The 20,832-nt window shown below is 47.3% G+C and overlaps 1 protein-coding gene across 1 annotated transcript; it reads right to left on the reverse strand.

The window, feature by feature from the left end:
* Positions 1-1,114: 1,114 nt before the first annotated feature.
* On the reverse strand, positions 1,115-18,883 carry LOC122547860 (pleckstrin homology-like domain family B member 2). Its single transcript, XM_087993092.1, has 5 exons — positions 18,743-18,883; positions 15,141-15,287; positions 7,232-7,451; positions 5,560-5,645; positions 1,115-2,551 (listed from the first exon to the last, which is right to left on the reverse strand). The coding sequence occupies exons 1-5, from the start codon at positions 18,797-18,799 to the stop codon at positions 2,411-2,413; spliced, it is 651 nt and encodes a 216-aa protein (XP_087849218.1). The 5' UTR covers positions 18,800-18,883; the 3' UTR covers positions 1,115-2,410.
* Between the last annotated feature and the right edge of the window lie 1,949 nt (positions 18,884-20,832).

The raw sequence follows: 20,832 nt of genomic DNA on the forward strand, positions 1-20,832 counted from the left end.
AAACTGCAAGTTGATGTAACTGGATGGGCTTAGAACACCAGAGAATGATGAGGGAGGGGACAGGGAAGTCCAGAAGAAAAAAAGCCAGCAACAAAACAAGGGTTCGGTGGTTCAGGGATGATGGCGAGAGGCACTTTGTCAAAGAGCAATGGAAATCTGGAACTTTCTCCATCACCCTACAGCAGCAGCAACCCCCCCCCCCCCCCCACCGGATAGGCAAGATACTGACTAAGCATTATTTAAGGGGAGGCAATGGCTTTGTGGTATTATTGCTAGACTATTAATCGAGATACCCAGGCATTGTCCTGGGAACCTGGGTTCAAACTTTGCTATGGCAGATGGTGGAATGTGAATTCAATAAAAATCTGAAATTAAGAGTCAAACGTTGACCATTAGACCCTTTGTCAATTGTCAGAAAAATCCATCTTGTTCACCAATATCCTTTAGAGAAGGAAACTGTTGTTCTTACCTCGTCTGGCCCATGTGTGACTCCAGACCCACAGCAATGTGGATGATTCTCAAATACCCTGAGGGCAATTAGGGATAGGCAATAAATTCTGACCTAATTTGAATGAATTTTTAAAAAAGTGTTACAGGCCCAAGAATGCACATTGCTAATAGTGACTGAAACTGGTTTACTCTGGTGTGGCAATGTACTGGTTGTGGGGAGAACTTCACCTTATGTAGATATTTAGGTTTAGCAACACAGTTCAACCTCCACTCCATCCACCATGACCATGGTTACAGTATGCTGTCTCCCTCTAACCTCCATCAGCTGACGGTTAAAGGCAGCAGGCATATGGGCACACTATTACCCTCAGGTTGTCCTCCCAAGTGGCATCCTTTGCCGAGACGGATGTGTGTCAGCCATTTCTTCAATGTCTTCAAGCTCCCGCCCTGTGCAGGTACTGTGGCTGTCCCTACACCAAATGAACTGCAGCAAACTTAAAGAGAAGGCACCACACCATTCGAATGGGAATGTTATGATGGGGCTTTGCCAGTGATGCTCATATCTTGAGAATGCATATTAGAATCACAGTATTAGCATTTCAAGCAGCAGGTTTTACAGCACTCTCTATTCCTTAACTAAACAGCAGTAAACATGACTCAGAAGGAAGTATTCATTTTTTATTCAAACTTATAGATTCCTTGCAAGATGTCATTTTATATCATACATTTTAAATAGGAAAATAATCCAAACTGTGTAGCATATAAAATTCCGTACATATTTGTAATCCTTACATATACTATTAAAATAATACTGAATAAATATTGAACATATATGCATGTAGAGAGATAGCTGATAAACTGACTGATCCATTAACAGCAGCCACACTAAGCTGATTATGATATAGGTGGGATCTTATGTCACAAACCTTTGGCAATTTTACATGTTTTGCCTGAAAAGTGCGCTTTCCACCATCAGACTTTGATTGCTGTGTGTTTAAATCTCCTGAATTTACCAAACGTCTGAGCTCTCTGCTGTGTAACTGACTTTAGTGCTTGTAACAGCTTCTTCCCCTGATAGACTTGCCTTTTTCAGAGGAATCCATCTCAATGTACTTGCACCAGTATTTTCAGGCCAAGAGAAAGATCAGCACTGGCCAGAGGTCACAGTGTCACTGCTGGTGGGCAATCCAAAGGATTACTTTCATCATCTGACTCTAATGAGCACCGCGAGCCATTTGTCATTTTTAAAAGAAATCATTATTGGGGAAACAAAGTCTGTGCTTACTGTGTGCACACACCATCTCGCAATGCAGTTCTAACTGCATTGTTCTTGGTCATGTTATATCCTGGCAATTTCACTTGAAGGGCCGATGTACTGTTGACAGGAACCCAGTTTACTCAGGGGCCTGGAGTCTGATTGGAGATTACAAGAGGAAAGGCTGACCTTGCAAGCGGAGGTTATAAATCGAAATATATAAACACGATCTTATTCTGTATAACGTAGACCAGCTAACCATTTTAATACTGTATCAAAAATACAAGAATGTCCTTTGAATACTGTTGAGCCACTTTAAAGCTGGATCATCATCTTTTGGGTCTTGTGAAGGGCACTCAAGAGCCCAGGGGAGATTACTCAGAAGGCATGCTCACACACCTGGGCACCAAAACACACACCTGAGGCACAAATACTTGGCACTGAGACAGATACCTGGGCACATATACCTGGCACATACATACACTTGCCAACAGCTGCACTGGATCTGCTACCAGCAGAAACTCTCAGCAATGTCAGTAAAATAATTTGTTAGTTTAATGATTAAAACTGTATAATTGTCAAAACCTTCAAGATAACATAAAGCCATGGCAGTGGTTTGGAGGGTGATTCTCATTTCATATACATATATATAAATATATATAAACTTTGCATGCTAAATGAGGTTACAGTGATATGAAGTTCTCCCTAAACCATGAACTGTGTATAACCTTCAGCCCCTGTCACAATGACATCCATCCAAATTCTCATGGTCTCAGGCGACGGTGCAACCATGTAGAAGATTCGGTCTCTTGTCTTCACACTGAAGGTGAGCAGGGGATTGGGACTCTGAAACAATGTACAAAGTTCAAAGCACGATGACTAAGAGGCTTATCAGCCTGCAACGTTTCCACATTACACAGAATCTATACTGAGGTGATATTCCAACGGAATCTCTCTATTCCCGTCCTCAAAAGGACAGCCTGTCACTCTGACATTCACTGTCCTGTCAGCACATTCCAGAACCCAAGCAATTATCCGACCCTGCCCTTGTTATTATTCTGTTGCTTGGTTTTCTGGCAGTGCTTCACAGGGAGAGCTTTAAATAATAGTTTTTGAAGATATATATCAACTGTCCAGACAGGAGGTCAGGGCAGGGTCATGACCCACACCCCCAACGAGACAGGAGGTCAGGGCAGGGTCATGATCCACACCCCCAACGAGACAGGAGGTCAGGGCAGGGTCATGATCCACACCCCCACCGAGACAGGAGGTCAGGGCAGGGTCATGACCCACACCCCCACCTAGACAGGAGGTCAGGGCAGGGTCATGACCCACACCCCCACCGAGACAGGAGGTCAGGGCAGGGTCATGACCCACACCGAGACAGGAGGTCAGGGCAGGGTCATGACCCACACCCCCACCTAGACAGGAGGTCAGGGCAGGGTCATGATCCACACCCCCAACGAGACAGGAGGTCAGGGCAGGGTCATGACCCACACCCCCACTGAGACAGGAGGTCAGGGCAGTGTCATGACCCACACTCCCACCGAGACAGGAGGTCAGGGCAGGGTCATGGCCCACACCCCCACCTAGACAGGAGGTCAGGGCAGGGTCATGATCCACACTCCCAACGAGACAGGAGGTCAGGGCAGGGTCATGACCCACACTCCCACTGAGACAGGAGGTCAGGGCAGGGTCATGACCCACACCCCCACTGAGACAGGAGGTCAGGGCAGGGTCATGGCCCACACCCCCACCGAGACAGGAGGTCAGGGCAGGGTAATGACCCACACCCCCACCGAGACAGGAGGTCAGGGCAGGGTCATGACCCACACTTCCTCCGAGACAGGAGGTCAGGGCAGGGTCATGACCCCCACCCCCACCGAGACAGGAGGTCAGGGCAAGGTCATGACCCACACCCCCACCTAGACAGGAGGTCAGGGCAGGGTCATGACCCACACTCCCACCTAGACAGGCAGTCAGGCAGGGTCATGACCCACACCCCCACCTAGACAGGAGGTCAGGGCAAGGTTATGACCCACACTCCCACCTAGACAGAAGTTCGGGGCAGGGTCATGACCCACTCTCCCACCTAGACAGGAGGTCAGAGCAGAGTCATGACCCACACTCCCAACTAGACAGAAGTTCAGGGCAGGGTCATGACCCACACCCCCACCTAAACAGGAGGTCAGGGCAGGGTCATGACCCACACCCCCTCCTCGACAGGAGGTCAGGACAGGGTCATGACCCACACTCCCACCTAGACAGGAGGTCAGGGCAGGGTCATGACCCACACTCCCACCTAGAAGGAGGTCAGGGCAGGGTCATGACCCACATTCCCACTGAGACAGGAGGTCAGGGCAGGGTCATGACCCACACCCCCACCTAGAAGGAGGTCAGGGCAGGGTCATGACCCACACCCCCACCTAGACAGGCGGTCAGGGCAGGGTCATGACCCACACTCCCACCTAGACAGGAGGTCAGGGCAAGGTTATGACCCACACTCCCACCTAGACAGAAGTTCAGGGCAGGGTCATGACCCACACCTCCACCGAGACAGAAGTTCGGGGCAGGGTCATGATCCATACTTTCACCTCGACAGGAACTTAGTACGAAGGGAATCAACAGTGCATGTTCTGCACCCTCATCACCCACCCGCAGGCCTCAAGCTCACTGAATACACTGGGAGCAACTGAAAAAGAAAGCCACCCGTTTTACTTCCAGAACGTGTGTCCCATTCGCTTCCTCCTTTAATAGTAACAACAGATTGGCCTTGGACGAGGTTACCATGACAGTGTTGTAGACCCCAGTAACACCCAGTCCCCCAGAGTACATGTACTTCACCAATGTGTCTACTGAAGAAACATCTGCAGTAATAATGAATGCGAACTGGATGCTGGCCCAGGGAACTGAGTATAAAGGGAGGAAGGTTCGCTACAACTAAACCAGACCCTAGTCAAACCACAGCTGGAAAACTGTCAACAATTTTGTGTTGCGGATCTGAGGGAAGATATTGGCGGCAGTCCTGTGAAGGTTCATTTGGGCTGATACAGGTATGGAATGATTATATTACAAGGAGAGGTTGAATATGTTTGGCCTGTACTCATTGGCGTTTAAAAGAATGAGAGGCAACCTTATTAAACCTAAAAGATTCTTAGGCAACTTGTCCAGGTAGATGTAGGTAGGACTGTCTCGGACCAGAGGACATAATCTCACCATGGGGAGTCATACATTTAAGACAGAGATGAGAAGGAATTTCTTCTTTCAGAGGGTAGTGAATCTGTGGAATTCTTTACCACAAAGGGCCGTAGAGGCTGGGTCAGTAAGTATATTCAAGGCTGAGACAGACAGATGTTTACTCAGAAAGAGAATCAAAAGTTATGGGGTAAGGCAAGGAAGTGGAGTTGAGGACTCATGATCTCACTGAGTGGCAAAGCAGACTTGACGGGCTGAATGGCCTACTTCTGTCCCTCCATCTTACACAGGTTTACTCACGCTGCTCCTCTATCACGTCACAGTCAAAGCAGCTGCACTCTGACTTACTACTTACAGCAGCCTGCAGTCGGTACTCAGTACACTGTGTCACTCCCTTCCATTACAGGGCATTAAAAGGACCTTCAGCACATGAATTATCTTTATCTATAAATCAGGATGTGAGCTGCTGAGTGAGCAGAGTTATGAAGCCTGGATTAAAAAGAGGTTCGGCATGTTAATGTACAACGTTGAATCAAGGTGAGTGAATCCCCCATGTGAGAGGAATGGTGATAATGAGAATGGTAGCACTGTTTGCTTCAGTTTGTCACATTTGGATTTGTACATGAGCACAGGTTAGAACCTGACACTGTATTAATTACCTTGTGTGCATTCTTCAAATGGTCATAATAGACCTCCTCGATTGCCTGAAAGTATATCACTCCTTTCAATTTGGTTTCATGTTTATCTGCAGAGAAAGAGGGAGATGGGCTCATCAATGTTGTTAATCCTGAGACATGAACACATCAGGATTTACCTTCACAGAGAGCTCAAGGAGGTCAACCATCTCTCATTGACAGCAGCGATCCCTGACACTTCTCCCTCACTCACTAACCCCCCCACCCCCACCCTCCCCTTCACATGCCCCCTCTCATTCTTAAATATTGACACTCTCCAATAGTCCAACTCATTACAGTCTGCACCACAGCATTCCCAATCTCCACCTGAACCTAGTGTTAACACTGTCCATCCTCTAGAAACACCACCCACACCTCCTCCCCAACCACCCTGAACCATCACTCACACATCCTGCCTGGTGAAGTCACTCACACCCCCAACCTCCCCCAGAAACATCACTCACCACCACTACCACTCCACTCAACATGTCACTCACATCTCCCCCTAACCCCCCCCGCCCCCCCCACCACCAGCAACCCCCCCCACACACCCCCCCCCCCCCCCCCGATCCCATAAACATCACTCACCTGATTCCTTCCCAGAAACCTCACTCAGAGCCCTCCAACCCCCGGCAACCTCACTCAGACCCAGGGGAAGGGTCCTTTTTGGCATTGGGGGCTGTTGCTGATGAGTAAAGGGAGTGGTGCCATTACAAACAGAAACACCAGCAAAAAGGGGAGCAGCTCCAGATCGAGGGGTGGCTGTGGGCCTGGATTGGGAAACACTGGCTTTTCCGGCTGGGTTTGGGTATCTCCACTCTCTTCCAGCTCCGGATAAGTGGGCAGGACCAGGATAGTGCGGCAGAATGGAGCTCCTGGAAGAACAGGGTGAGTGAGCTGGACAATGGTGACATGTTCCTGGGAGACTCGGTGAAATGATTCAAATGAAAGCAAAATACTGTGGATGCTGCAGATTTAAAATAACAACAAAGGGCTGGAGAAACTCAGCAGGTCTGACAGCGTCTGTGAACAAAGAAACAAAATGAGCATTTCAAGCCCGAAATGCTTCATCTTCAGAACGCAGTTCTGAAAAATCGACATTTCCAACTGGAAGTGTTAACTCTGTCTCTCCCTCCACAGATGCAGCCGACCTACTGACTTTCTCCTGCTCTTTCTGATGATATTAAAGGTCATTCCCACGCTGGGGCTAGTGATGTGATCATAGGAGCTGCTGGATTGCTATACAAGCCCCACAGGGATGTGGGCTCATCCTACACAATGTGGTTGAGCCCAGCTCTGGGCAACTCACCCAGGACCAAGATCAAGAGCAATTGAGATGAAGATTTTCAGCAGGATGGTACCAGTGATGTGGAGCGATGAGGACGAGGAACTGGGCTGTATATCTGACTACAACCTTCTCTGCTTTGAGGAGGACACAATATGTGCCCAAAATCTTGCTTAATTCGGATCAAGTACAGAGGTGAAACTGCTTCCAGTGGCAAGTAGGATCGATGAGCAGAAGGCACAGATTTAAAGGGACCTGCAAAATTGCAGAAGGTGACATGTGGGAATATTTCCTCTAAGCCTCATAAGTGAGGGAATGAATGGCCTCAGTTTATAAAGAGGAGTCCATACAATGTTGCTGGGAGCCCCCTACCTGCATAATAGGACAGAGTCCGTTTGTTACGGTCAAAGACAAACCAACGCTTCTTCCAGGTTTTAATTTTGCCGCCCATTTTGATCAAGAAGCCTCTACATGTCTTCTCCGTCAGGGACACGTGGTAGCAGGTCTCCACGTTGTGCCCAGCTGTTTCGATGTGGGTTCGCAGGTCAAAGTCTTCCTTTCTGACCGGGAGGTAGCGGGTCAGAGGTCGGGCCTGCAAGGAGAGTATCCAAAAACATCAACCCTCATTACATCTACACTCATCCACTGCGGCTTTTGTTTTGCACCTTTGCTGGAAGAGAATATTCCCAAAAGGCTTTCTGCAGGAGCAAAGTAGGAAGATAACAGGTCAGATAACCTAAAGTTTGTGCAAAGAGGCAGAATTGTCTTAAAAGAGGGATAGAACCGGAAATAACTCTGTCCCTTAGGGCCCAGACAACTGAAGATGCAGTCACTAAAGGTGGAGGAATTAAAATCAGGGAAACACAACAGGCCAGAGTTCGAGAACATCAGATACCTCAGAGAGTTAATGCAGATGTTGCTGCCCCACCTCCGTTTTGTGCTGGGTGGTAGTGTGGTTTCTGGATGGATCACATTCTGTTGCTTGGATAAACTGGAAGCTCATCACGTGCTGGCCAGGGTAGAAATGAAAGAATAGGCAGGTTCAACACGTGGCTTGAGGGATGGTGTAGGAGGGAGGGCTTCAGATTTGTGGAACGTTGGGACCGGTTCTGGGGAAGGTGGGACTATTACAAATTGAATGGACTACGCCTGAACCAGGCTGGAACTGACGTCCTTGGGGGGAGTTTTGGCGACTGCTGCTGTGGAGGGTTTAAACTAATGTGGCACAGGGGCTGGGAACCAGAAGAGAAGACTCGTAGACAGCGAGGTGGAGACTGGAGACTGTAAGGATCATGAAGTTAGCATTACCAAGGGGAAGAGAAGGCAGACAGCAGATGAACTCAAAGGAACTGGTGGTCTGAAGTTTAATGCAAGGAGTATAGTGGGTAAGGCAGACAAACTTAGGGCTTGGATTGGTGCCTGGGAGTATGACGTTATTGCGATCACAGAGACTTGGGTGAAGGAAGGACATGACTGGCAAGTAAACGTTCCAGGATATAGATGCTTCAAACAGGACAGGGAAGGAAGTAAAGTTGGGGGGATGGTTGCATTGCTGGTCAGGAATGATATCACGGCTGTGCTAAAGGAGGACACTATGGAGGACTTGAGCAGTGAGGTATTATGGGTAGAGCTGAAAAATAAAGGTGCAGTTACATTGTTGGGGCTGTACTACAGGCCTCCCAATTGTGAGCGTGAGGTAGAAGAACAAATGGGTAAACAGATTATGGAAAGATGTAGAGGCAACAGAGTGGTGGTGATGGGAGATTTTAATTTTCCCAACATTGCATCAGAGGCCTGGATGGGGCAGAATTTGTAAGGAGCATCCAGGAAAGTTTTCTAGAGCAGTATGTCATTGAGTCCAATGAGGGAAGAGGCCATATGGGACCTGATATTGGGAAATGAGCCCAGGCCAGGTGGTAGAAGTTGCGGTGGGGGATTTTTTTGGGAACAGTGACCACAATTCTGTAAGTTTTAGAATACTCGTAGACAAAGATGAGAGTGGTCCTAAGGGAAGAGTACTAAACTGGGCCAAGGCCAATTACATCAAAATTAGGCAGGAGCTGGGAAATGTGGATTGGACACAGCTATTTGAAGGGAAGTCTACATTTGAGATGTGGGAGGCTTTCAAAGATAGTGCAGGACAGGCATGTCCCGTTGAAAACAAGGGATAGGAAGGGCAAGATTCGTGAACCATGGATGACGGGAGAAATTGTACGACTAGCCAAGAGGAAAAGGGAAGCGCACATAAGGTCTAGGCAGCTAAGAACAGAATGGGCCCTGGAGGAATATTGAGAGAGTAGAACAAGTCTTAAACGAGGAATCAAGCAGGCTAAAAGGGCTCATGAAATAGCTTTAGTGAGCAGAATTAAGAAGAATCCCAAAGCATTTTATTCTTATATAAGAAGCAAGTGGGTAACTAGAGAAAGGGTTGGTCCATTAAAGGATAATGAAGGAAGGCTATGTGCCGAACCTGAGAGAATGGGTGAGATTCTGAATGATTACTTTGCATCAGTGTTCAATGAGGAGAGGAACATGATGAATCTTGAGATTAGATATAGAAGTTTGATTAGTCTGGATCATGTTGACATAAGTAGGGGAGATGTGTTGGGTAGGCTGGAGGTTATTAAGGTGGACAAATCCCCAGGACCGGATGGGATCTATCCCAGGTTGCTGAGGGAGGCGAGAGAGGAAATAGCTGGGGCCCTGACAGATATCTTTGTGACATCCTTAAATACAAGTGAGGTGCCAGAGGACTGGAAGATTGCTAATGTTTGTACCCTTGTACAAGAAGGGTAGTAGGGATATTCCAGTTAACTACAGACCAGTGAGCCTGACATAGGTGATGGGAAAGTTGCTGGAGAAGGTACTGCGATATAAGACCTATTTATATTTGTAAACGATTGGGCTTATCAATGATAGGCAACATGGTTTTTTGCAGGAGAGATTGTGCCTTACCAACTTAATAGAGTTCTTTGAGGAAGTGAGCAAGTTGATAGATGAAGGAAGGGCTGTAGATGTCATATAAATGGACTTTAGTAAGGCTTTGATAAGGTTCCCCATGGTAGACTAATGGAGAAAGTGAAGTCACATGGTGTGCAAGGTGTTCTGGCTAGGTGGGTAAAGAACTGGCTGAGCAACGGGAGACAGAGTGTAGTAGTTGAAGGGAGTTTCTCGAAATGGAGAAAGGTGACCAGTGGTGTTCCACACCAGGTCAGTGCTGGGGCCACTGTTGTTTGTGATATACACAAATGATCTGGAAGAGGGCACTGTTGGTATGATCAGCAAGTTTGCAGATGACACGAAGATTGGTGGAATAGCAGAAAGCATAAGGGACTGTCAAAGAATACAGGAGGATGTAGATAGACTGGAGAGTTGGGCGGAAAAGTGGCAGATGGATTTCAATCCAGACAAATGTGAGGTGATGCATCTTGAGAGGTCTAATTCTACAGCGAGCTATACTGTAAATGGAAGAGCCTTGGGAAAAGTTGATGAGCAGAGAAAACTGGGAGTGCAGGTCCATTGTACCCTGATGGTCGCTGCACAGGCGGATAGGGTGGTCAAGAAGGCATATAGTATGCTTGCCTTCATTGGACAGGGTATTGAGTATAAAAGCTGGCAGGTCATGTTAAAATTGTACAAGACTTTGGTTCGGCCGTATTTAGAATACTGTGCACAGTTCTGGTCACCACATTACCAAAAGGAAGTGGATGCTTTGGAGAGGGTGCAGAGAAGGTTAATGAGGATGTTGCCTGGTATGGAAGGTGCCAGCTATGAAGAGAGATTGAGTAGGATTGTTTTCATGAGAAAAAAGGAGATTAAGGGGGGACCTGATTGAAGTCTACAAAATCATGAAGAGTATGGACAGGGTGGATAGAGATAAGCTTATTCCCAGGGATCCAATAATGGGAAGTCACATATTCAAGGGGAGAGGAGAAAAGCTTAAGGGGATACACGTGGAAAGCACTTCACACAGAGGGTGGTAGGTGCCTGGAACGTGTTGCCAGCAGAGGTAGAAGAGGCAGGCATGGTAGATTCATTTAAGGTGCGTCTGGACAGATACGTGAGTAGGTGGGGAGTAGAGGGATATAGATCCTTAGGAATTGGGCGACAGGTTTAGACAGCGGATTTGGATCGGCTCAGGCTTGGAGGGCCGAAGGGCCTGTTCATGGGCCGTAAATTTTCTTTGTTCTTTGTGATCGAGCATTTTTAGAACCACAGGATCCCCACAGTGCAGACAGAGGCCATTCAGCCTATCAAGTCTGCACTGACCCTCCGAAGGGCAGCCCACCCTATTGCCAGAACGCCATCTTCACTACACTTAATCCACTTTGCCTGTAGAACCCTGAACACTACGGGCAATTTAGCATGGCCAAGCCACATAATCTGCACATCTTTGGAATGTGGGAGGAAACCGGAGCACCCGGAGGAAACCCACGCAGACACGGGGAGAATGTGAAACTACATGCAGACAGTTGCTCAAGGCTGGAATCGAACCCAGGTCCCTGGTGCTGTGAAGCAACAGTGCCATTTCAACTTGTGTTGTTAACATTTCAACAGCTTTGCAAAACCTTGTCCCAACTTTTTCCATCACCCCCTCCCACCAGCACTGAACAGAATGCAGGAGCATGGGGTACATTTACCAGCAATGATACCTGGGGAGGGCCAGTTATACAAACCCAGGGGCTTGTATTCCTTGGAATTTGAATGGCCAGGGGTGGTGAGATTTGAGGTCTTGAAGATAATTTGATGGGATGAATAGTAAACCAGAAAGGAGCAGGAACCAGATCCAACTATATAAGTAAGTTTGGAAATATCCCAAACATTGCTGGGTGCCTTGGTAAAAAGTGACAAAGGAGGCATTAAATTGCATTTCATGATAATAATTATTAATAGTAAATAAATCGTAAAATTTATGAATGAAAGCTGCATTTGTAGCCAATGCCACTAGGTGGAGCACCATACCCACATGCGCAAAATTGGAGCAACAGCTGGTGATAACCTGATAGTATGAATAATATTTTTCTAATACTTAATGCTACATCAGCTAACCACCTCCTTTCCTCTCTTTACTTTAGATAACAGATTTTAAACAATGAGCTGTGTTGGTATCAGGTCAGGACAGTACTGTGTGCGTAAGAATGCCCCACTTTGGGGCTGAAGAGTCTCTGCACACTAACTGAAATTTGACATTTGGATAGCCAATCTAATCCAGTGGGCTAACTGATGGGTTCAGCCTGGGCTGCAGATTTTACCATGTGAACTTAAAACCTTGGTGAAATACATGTTTCTAGCAATCATAACGGCGGCACGGTGGCAGTGGGTGGCACGGTGGCACAGTGGTTAGCACTGCTGTCTCACAGCGCCAGAGACCCGGGTTCAAGTCCCGCCTCAGGTGACTGACTGTGTGGAGTTTGCACATTTTCCCCGTGTCTGTGTGGGTTTCCTCCGGGTGCTCCGGTTTCCTCCCCCAGTCCAAAGATGTGCAGGTCAGGTGAATTGGCCAGGCTAAATTGCCCATAGTGTTAGGTAAGGGGTAAATGTAGGGGTATGGGTGGGTTGCGCTTCGGCGGGTCGGTGTGGACTTGTTGGGCCGAAGGGCCTAATGTAATCTAATCTAATCATAACATGCTGTTAAAACTTGCCAAAGGGGTTAATTAAAAACTATGTATTATAAGTAATTCAAATATTTTGCGAATGTGCCCAAAGATCTCCTACCATCAAATGCTTCACCACAGTATTGTGATCAGTTGAAACTACACTTTGGGAAGATAGCGTTAAGTACCTTCTGCATTGACCGGAGTTTCAGTTTAGTGCTCCATTCCAAACTTGGTGAAAAAACATTACTTTCTCTTCTGTGCTGTGAGGTCATGATGTGCAGATGGATCACAGTGGCCATTTTCAATGGCAGCGTTCATCTCCCATGTGGGAATGCACTGGCATATTCATGAATATATGCCTATCAATTAAGTGCATCCAAGAAAAGCTGGTATACGGCTCAGTGGCTGGCACTGCTGTCTCACAGCGCCAGGGACCCGGGTTCAATTCCAGCCTTGGTGACTGTCTGTGTGGAGTTTGCACATTCTCCCCGTGTCTGTGTGGGTTTCCTCCCACAATCCAAAGATGTGCAGGTCAGGTGGATTAGTCATTGTAAATGCGGGGATGGGGGTGGACCTGGGGGTGGGGTGGGGATTACTCTTTGGATTGGTTGAATAGATTCTTTGGTTCGACATTGCTATGTAGGATTGCCAATAATGAGGAAAATTGATGGAACTAAAGAGTGACCATGGAATTGAAGGCAAATTACTGAAATGGCTGGTTGAGCAATAGGCAACAGAAAGTAAGGAAAATGGGAAGGCATTCAAATTGACAATGAAGTGACCAGTGGTGTTCCACAAGGATCTGTGTGAGAGTCACAATTATTTATATAATTTATTAACAATTTGGATAGTGGCATAAGAAGTGATATGTCCAATGTTTTGGATGATACTGGTGCTAGGTGGCATTGTAGACAGTGAAGGTGACAGCATAAAATTACAAAGGAATGTTGATAGCTTGGGTGAATGGGAAAAATGGAGTTCAATGCAAGCAAATGAGAGGTTATCCACTTCAGAATGGATCAGAATAGACCAAGATACTTTCTTGATGAAATTAAATACAGAGATGTCCAAACAGACATGGGGTTTTGTGGTGTACAGATCTTTAAAAAAAAAACAAGCAAGTTAATGGAATTCTGGCCTTTAGTTAAAGAGGATTGAAGGAGAAAGATGCAGGAGTCATACAAAACTCTGGTTCGAGCCCACTTGGAGTATTGTGAGCCGATCTACGCACCACACCTTAGGAAGGATAATTAGCATTACAGGGACTACAATGTAGGTTTATAAGAATGATGTCAGGATTTCAGGGGTTATGACAAGAGATTAGACATATTAGGACTGTTTTCACTAGAATTTATAGGGTAAAGCAATGATCTGGTGGCAGTCTTCAAGGAAAAGACAGGGTCGATAAAAATAAAGTACTTCGACTCGTTGGAAATTATAGAACTGGGGGCACGGTCTGCGGATTGGGGCCAGATCATTCAGGAGAGATGGTAATGAAGCACTTCTGCACAAAGGGTGGTAAATGATTGGAACTCTCTTCCACAATTGACAATGGTTGCTGGATCAGTTGGTAATTTTAAATAGATAATACTTTGTTAAGCAAATGTTTCAAGGAGTATTGGCCAAAGGAGTTTGATGAATGGTGAAACAAGCTCAAGAAGCTGAATGGAATACTTCTGTTCTGATTATGACATGATCACATTATCACAGACGATGGTCAGGAATGAATTCCTCATAGTCCTGCTTCTCAAATGTTCAGGAATAATAGAGAAGGGAAGAGGACAGGTTGTGGCAGGATGCCCTTTAGTTACCAACAGTTGATGGGGGCTAATATGACGAGGTGGCAATGTTAATCCAGAGTAATGCTTGAGAAATGGAGATTCAAATCCCACCCACTGCATCTGGTGGTATTCAAACGTAACTAACAAAAGTTAGTGTTATAAAGGTCACCTCAGTGATGGTGACCATTAAATTATCATTCACTGTCATTAAAAGAAGCCCATCTGGTTCACAAAGGTCCTTTAGGGAGGGAAATCTGCCAGCCTTACTTGGTCTGGCCTACAATTCCTTAGCTCGTAGAATTGTCTGCCACTGAAAGCTTTCAAGGAGGTATAGTTTAGCTTAGATTAGATTCCCTACAGTGTGGAAACAGGCCCTTCGGCACAACCAGTCCACACCGACCCTCCGAAGAGTAACCCACCCAGACCCATTTCCCTCTGACTAAAGCACCTAACACGATAGGCAATTTAGCATGGCCAATTCACCTGACCTGCACATCTTTGGACTGTGGGAGGAAACCGGAGCACCCAGAGGAAACCCATGCAGACACTGGGAGAATGTGCAAACTCCACACAGGAAAGTCGCCTGAGGCCGGAATTGAACCTGGGACCCTGGTGCTGTGAGGCAGCAGTGCTAACCACTGAGCCACCTTGCCACCTTCTTAGCACCTTGAAGAGATCAAAGGGTATGGGGTGAAAGCAGGAACAAGGTACTGAGTTGGCTGATCAGTGATAATCATATTGTTATAATGCAGATCAAACTCAACAAGAATATGGAAAAGGGACAGACCTCTCAACCTGTCCAGCCTTATCCCCCCTTCAAGATCATGGCTGACCATCAGCCACTTTTCTGCACTACCTCTATCTTGCAATGGAGTTTAAATAGCCCTTAAATTTCTTAAATACCTGCGATCGCTGTTTCTCTCGCATTTTCACTTCCTTCTCGATGAGCTGTTGCCTGCGTGCTGTCTCCTCCTGTAGCCTCTTCTCCAGCTGTTCCCTGCGATTCCTCTCCTCCTGCAGAGCTTGTTTCTTGGCTTCCATCTCTCGCTCCTCAAACAGAAAACATCACTTTAACCGGACAAAAGAGAGCTTCGCCCTTCCCCGTGAAGTTTATAACAGAAACAGTAAACATCTGCAGTGCAACACGAGAGGGTTAGAACTCAACTGCCAGGCAATAATCTTCCTCTGCCACCTACATTCAACTATCAAGGGACAAAATGTGAATGATACATTACCTCAGGTCACTCACGCACCTGAATCCAGCTTGGAATTCTGCTGTCATCTTTTAAAATTCATTCCCCACCTACTCTGTGGGTCTAAACCCACAGCCCCTCTTCCAAAGGAGCAATAATCCCCCCCATGAGCCAAATAATAACCCTTTGAGGCACAATAACCTGCCACTCCCAAAAGTAGGACATAATCTTCGTTAGACTCGGTGAGGAAATTCCCGGGTTTAGGAGCGCGGCAGCCACTGAAGGGCACGGCCGCCAATGGCCAACTCATGGAAGCGGGGAGATGGGTAAAGAGGCCAGAATTGGAAAATTCCGATATCTCAGAGGGCTGCTGGAACTGGAGGAAGCTACAGAGGAAGTGAGGGGCAAGACTATTTGAAAATGAAAGGATGAGAATTTTAAATCGGCAGCATTGCCTGGCCAAGGGCCAATGCAGGTCATTCAGCACAAGGGTTTAGGGGAGAACAGGGCTTGGGTCTGACTTCGGATATAAGTGGATAGCTCAGGTTTACCACAAACAAAAACACTTCATTTTGTCACAGGAGATTACAACAAAATGAAATTCAAGTTTTAAAAATCATTTTTCCTGAGCTTACTTTAATCAAGAATATTATATCTTGCAGGGAAAGAGGTTGTCAGTGAATGTCAGAAAGATACAGATACACTTGTCATCCATGGAACAACACGTATATTGCAAGCTGTTTAAAAATTATACTTGCCCTTCTTATTTTAAAAGAAATGAATTTTGCTGGACTTCAAAATGTTTATGGAAGTGTTTAAAACTGCTACAGCAGATCACATTATCCACAAGTTGGCAAAAGTTCCAGAAACTTCCAGCACGACAATTATAAGGATAAAACTGATGCGATTACCTAAGGGAATATTACATTTCCTAATTGCATGCACATTGAAAACAAAGTGAGACAATGAGAGGTTCGACCCATTGTAACCAATTCTGAACCAAATACAGAGGTTTATTAAAACTCATTATGCCTGCAGAGGTGTTAAATACTACCACCTATTTCAAGTGTTTAATGGGTTTGGAGCGGAGGGATAGAAACTGACATGTTAATGTTAACTTCCCAGGCTTGGCAATGAACAGCATCGCAGTAACAAACCTGCTCTGAACTTTGGAAAGTGCACCAACACATCTCTGAGCTCTTGAGGCAGTCTGATTTCACTAGCCAAGATAGAAAGACTCCAGACTAACAGTGAGGCCTACCTTACAGATAAAACCTCAAAGCCTGATTTCTCAGACAATTCCAATGTTGACCCAAAAAGTAAACCAGATCCAACTCCACAAACATCACCTTGCTACCTCAGCTCCATTTTGAAGTTTGCCTTCAGTGGTCTGGACTGATCCGAACTGTGAATCCTGATTGCAGGAGAACCTTCACTGGGCTCTGATTCATGTGAATTGCATTTTTTTTAAAATGATATTCATAGACATAAAACACTCTCCATTCCGACATCTTTCTCATGTGTGGCTGAAGTCACAAACACCACTCCAGGTACAAATGTGTCACCGAGTAATGCACCTGGTGTAACTTGGCGAGAACTTGCTGTGTGTCACTTGACTTCAACAAGTCTGGGCTGGAAATGTGTTGCTGGAAAAGCGCAGCAGGTCAGGCAGCATCCAGGGAACAGGAGAATCGACATTTCGGGCATAAGCCCTTCTTCAGGAATGGGGAAAGTTTGTCCAGCAGGCTAAGATAAAAGGTAGGGAGGAGGGACTTGGGGGAGGGGCGTCGGAAATGTGATAGGTGGAAAGAGGTCAAGGTGAGGGTGATAGGTCAGACTGGGGTGGGGCGGAGAGGTCAGGAAGAAGATCTCAGGTTAGGAAGGCGGTGCTGAATTTGATGGATTTGACTGAGACAGGGTGGGGGAAGGGGAAATGAGGAAACTGGTGAAATCCGAGTTCATCCCTTGTGGTTGGAGGGTTCCTAGCCGGAAGATGAGGCGTTCTTCCTCCAACCGTCGTTTTGTTGTGGTCTGACGATGGAGGAGTCCAAAAACCTGCATATCCTTGGTGGAGTGGGAGGGGGAGTTGAAATGTTGAGCTACAGGGTGGTTGGGTTGGTTGGTCCGGGTGTCCCAGAGGTGTTCTCTCAAACGTTCCGCAAGTAGCCGGCCTGTCTCCCCAATATAGAGGAGGCCACATCGGGTGCAGAGGATGCAATAGATGATGTGTGTGGAGGTGCAGGTGAATCTGTGGCGGATATGGAAGTTTCCTTTGGGGCCTTGGAGGGAGGTGAAGGGGGAGGTGTGGGCGCAAGTCTTGCACCTCCTGCGGTTGCAGGGGAAGGTGCCGGGAGTGGAGGTTGGGTTGGTGGGGGGTGTGGATCTGACGAGGGAGTCACGGAGGGAGTGGTCTTTACGGAAAGCTGATAGGGGAGGGGAGGGAAATATATTCCTGGTGGTGGGGTCCGTTTGGAGGTAGCGGAAATGACGGCGGATGATGCGCTGTACATGGAGATTGGTGGGGTGGTAGGTGAGGACCAGTGGGGTTCTGTCCTGGTGGCGGTTGGAGGGGTGGGGCTCAAGGGCGGAGGAGCGGGAAGTGGAAGAGATGCGGTGGAGGGCATCGTCGACCACGTCGGGGGGGAAATTGCGGTCCTTGAAGAAGGAGGCCATCTGGGTTGTGCGTTTTTGGAACTGGTCCTCCTGGGAGCAGATGCGGCGGAGACGAAGGAATTGGGAGAATGGGATGGCGTTTTTACAGGGGGCAGGATGGGAGGAGGTGTAGTCCAGGTAGCTGTGGGTGTCGGTCGGTTTGTAGTAGATGTCCGTGTTGATTCGGTCAAATCCATCGAATTCAGCACCGCCTTCCTAACCTGAGATCTTCTTCCCGACCTCTCTGCCCCCACCCCAGTCTGACCTATCACCCTCACCTTGACCCCTTTCCACCTATCACATTTCCGACGCCCCTCCCCCAAGTCCCTCCTCCCTACCTTTTATCTTAGCCTGCTGGACAAACTTTCCCCATTCCTGAAGAAGGGCTTATGCCCGAAACGTCGATTCTCCTGTTCCCTGGATGCTGCCTGACCTGCTGCGCTTTTCCAGCAACACATTTCCAGCTCTGATCTCCAGCATCTGCAGACCTCACTTTCCCTTCAACAAGTCTGGGTTTGGGAAACTCACCACAGCCTTTTGACAGGTTTCAAAAACAGAAGGCAATGAGGTGAAAGGAGTTCCGTCTGTCTGTCAGTCTGCCCGATATGCTGTCACAGTCAGACTAATTGCAGCAAATCAATGAAGTAGCCAAGAACTCACTTTGCTTTCAATGAGCCAGGCCTTTTCTGCTTGGGCTTCCTTCAGCAAGCGTTCCATCTCTTCAAGCTTGGCAACGTTAAACGTGCTGGCACTGTGCAGAAATACAGAGGGAAGAAGTACACTATTATGACTTTCACATTGAAGACTCAGGTATATTGTTCAAGTTTGCACTAATTTCAACTTTATTACAAAGTCGACCACATCTTCATCTAGTACCATAAACTCATTTATAAACCGAATGGTAGTATCTATTTGTTAGCGAGCGTCGTTGTTGGTCAGCCCAGCCAGGCTGAGGACCATGCAGGATTTCCCAGATCGCTACTCTAAATAAATCACTTAGCCCACAATCAGCTTGTGTTACACAGAACATGATTCACGCCAGTTACGGAGCTGAGCAGTCACACATCAGGCAGATGTAAAAATAGTCCGACATGTGTAAACAGCGAAGCAGCAAACAGGTAATACACTTCCACATGAAAACCTGTAAAACCTAGAAGTGGAGAGACAAACAGGAAGATAAAAAAAAGGTCTAGATGTTAAACTATAAACTAAGTGTCCCAAAGATCGGTTCTGGGTGTTATACTGAGTGGTGTCTCAGTGATCGGTGCTGGGTGTTACACCGAATGCAGTGTCTCAGTGATCGGTGCGGGGTGTTATACTGAGTGCAGTGTCTCAGTGATCGGTGCTGGGTGTTATACTGAGTACAGTGTCTCAGTGATCGGTGCTGGGTGTTATACTGAGTACAGTGTCTCAGTGATCGGTGCGGGGTGTTATACTGAGTGCAGTGTCTCAGTGATCGGTGCGGGGTGTTATACTGAGTGCAGTGTCTCAGTGATCGGTGCGGGGTGTTATACTGAGTGCAGTGTCTCAGTGATCGGTGCGGGGTGTTATACTGAGTACAGTGTCTCAGTGATCGGTGCTGGGTGTTATACTGAGTGCAGTGTCTCAGTGATCGGTGTGGGGTGTTATACTGAGTGCAGTGTCTCAGTGATCGGTGCTGGGTGTTATACTGAGTGCAGTGTCTCAGTGATCGGTGCGGGGTGTTATACTGAGTACAGTGTCTCAGTGATCGGTGCGGGGTGTTATACTGAGTGCAGTGTCTCAGTGATCGGTGCGGGGTGTTATACTGAGTGCAGTGTCTCAGTGATCGGTGCGGGGTGATATACTGAGTGCAGTGTCTCAGTGATCGGTGCTGGGTGTTATACTGAGTGCAGTGTCTCAGTGATCGGTGCGGGGTGTTATACTGAGTGCAGTGTCTCAGTGATCGGTGCTGGGTGTTATACTGAGTGCAGTGTCTCAGTGATCGGTGCGGGGTGTTATACTGAGTGCAGTGTCTCAGTGATCGGTGCGGGGTGTTATACTGAGTACAGTGTCTCAGTGATCGGTGCTGGGTGTTATACTGAGTGCAGTGTCTCAGTGATCGGTGTGGGGTGTTATACTGAGTGCAGTGTCTCAGTGATCGGTGCTGGGTGTTATACTGAGTGCAGTGTCTCAGTGATCGGTGCGGGGTGTTATACTGAGTACAGTGTCTCAGTGATCGGTGCTGGGTGTTATACTGAGTGCAGTGTCTCAGTGATCGGTGCGGGGTGTTATACTGAGTGCAGTGTCTCAGTGATCGGTGCGGGGTGATATACTGAGTGCAGTGTCTCAGTGATCAGTGCTGGGTGTTATACTGAGTGCAGTGTCTCAGTGATCGGTGCGGGGTGTTATACTGAGTGCAGTGTCTCAGTGATCGGTGCTGGGTGTTATACTGAGTGCAGTGTCTCAGTGATCGGTGCGGGGTGTTATACTGAGTGCAGTGTCTCAGTGATCGGTGCGGGGTGTTATACTGAGTGCAGTGTCTCAGTGATCGGTGCTGGGTGTTATACTGAGTGCAGTGTCTCAGTGATCGGTGCTGGGTGTTATACTGAGTGCAGTGTCTCAGTGATCGGTGCGGGGTGTTATACTGAGTGCAGTGTCTCAGTGATCGGTGCTGGGTGTTATACTGAGTACAGTGTCTCAGTGATCGGTGCGGGGTGTTATACTGAGTGCAGTGTCTCAGTGATCGGTGCTGGGTGTTATACTGAGTACAGTGTCTCAGTGATCGGTGC

This window comes from Chiloscyllium plagiosum, unplaced genomic scaffold (assembly GCF_037043375.1).
Source record: "Chiloscyllium plagiosum isolate Xiang-an unplaced genomic scaffold, Cpla_swu_hap1 HiC_scaffold_12, whole genome shotgun sequence".
NCBI lineage: Eukaryota > Metazoa > Chordata > Chondrichthyes > Orectolobiformes > Hemiscylliidae > Chiloscyllium > Chiloscyllium plagiosum.

Coding starts and splice junctions, on each gene's coding strand:
- LOC122547860 (XM_087993092.1), bottom strand. CDS start 18,799: ATGGAACGCTTGCTGAAGGAAGCCCAAGCAGAAAAGGCCTGGCTCATT. Junction 15,288..18,742: donor CCTGGCTCATTGAAAGCAAA/GTGAGTTCTTGG, acceptor TTTCTGTTTGAG/GAGCGAGAGATGGAAGCCAA. Junction 2,552..5,559: donor ATTTGAAGAATGCACACAAG/GTAATTAATACA, acceptor ACATTGTTTCAG/AGTCCCAATCCCCTGCTCAC.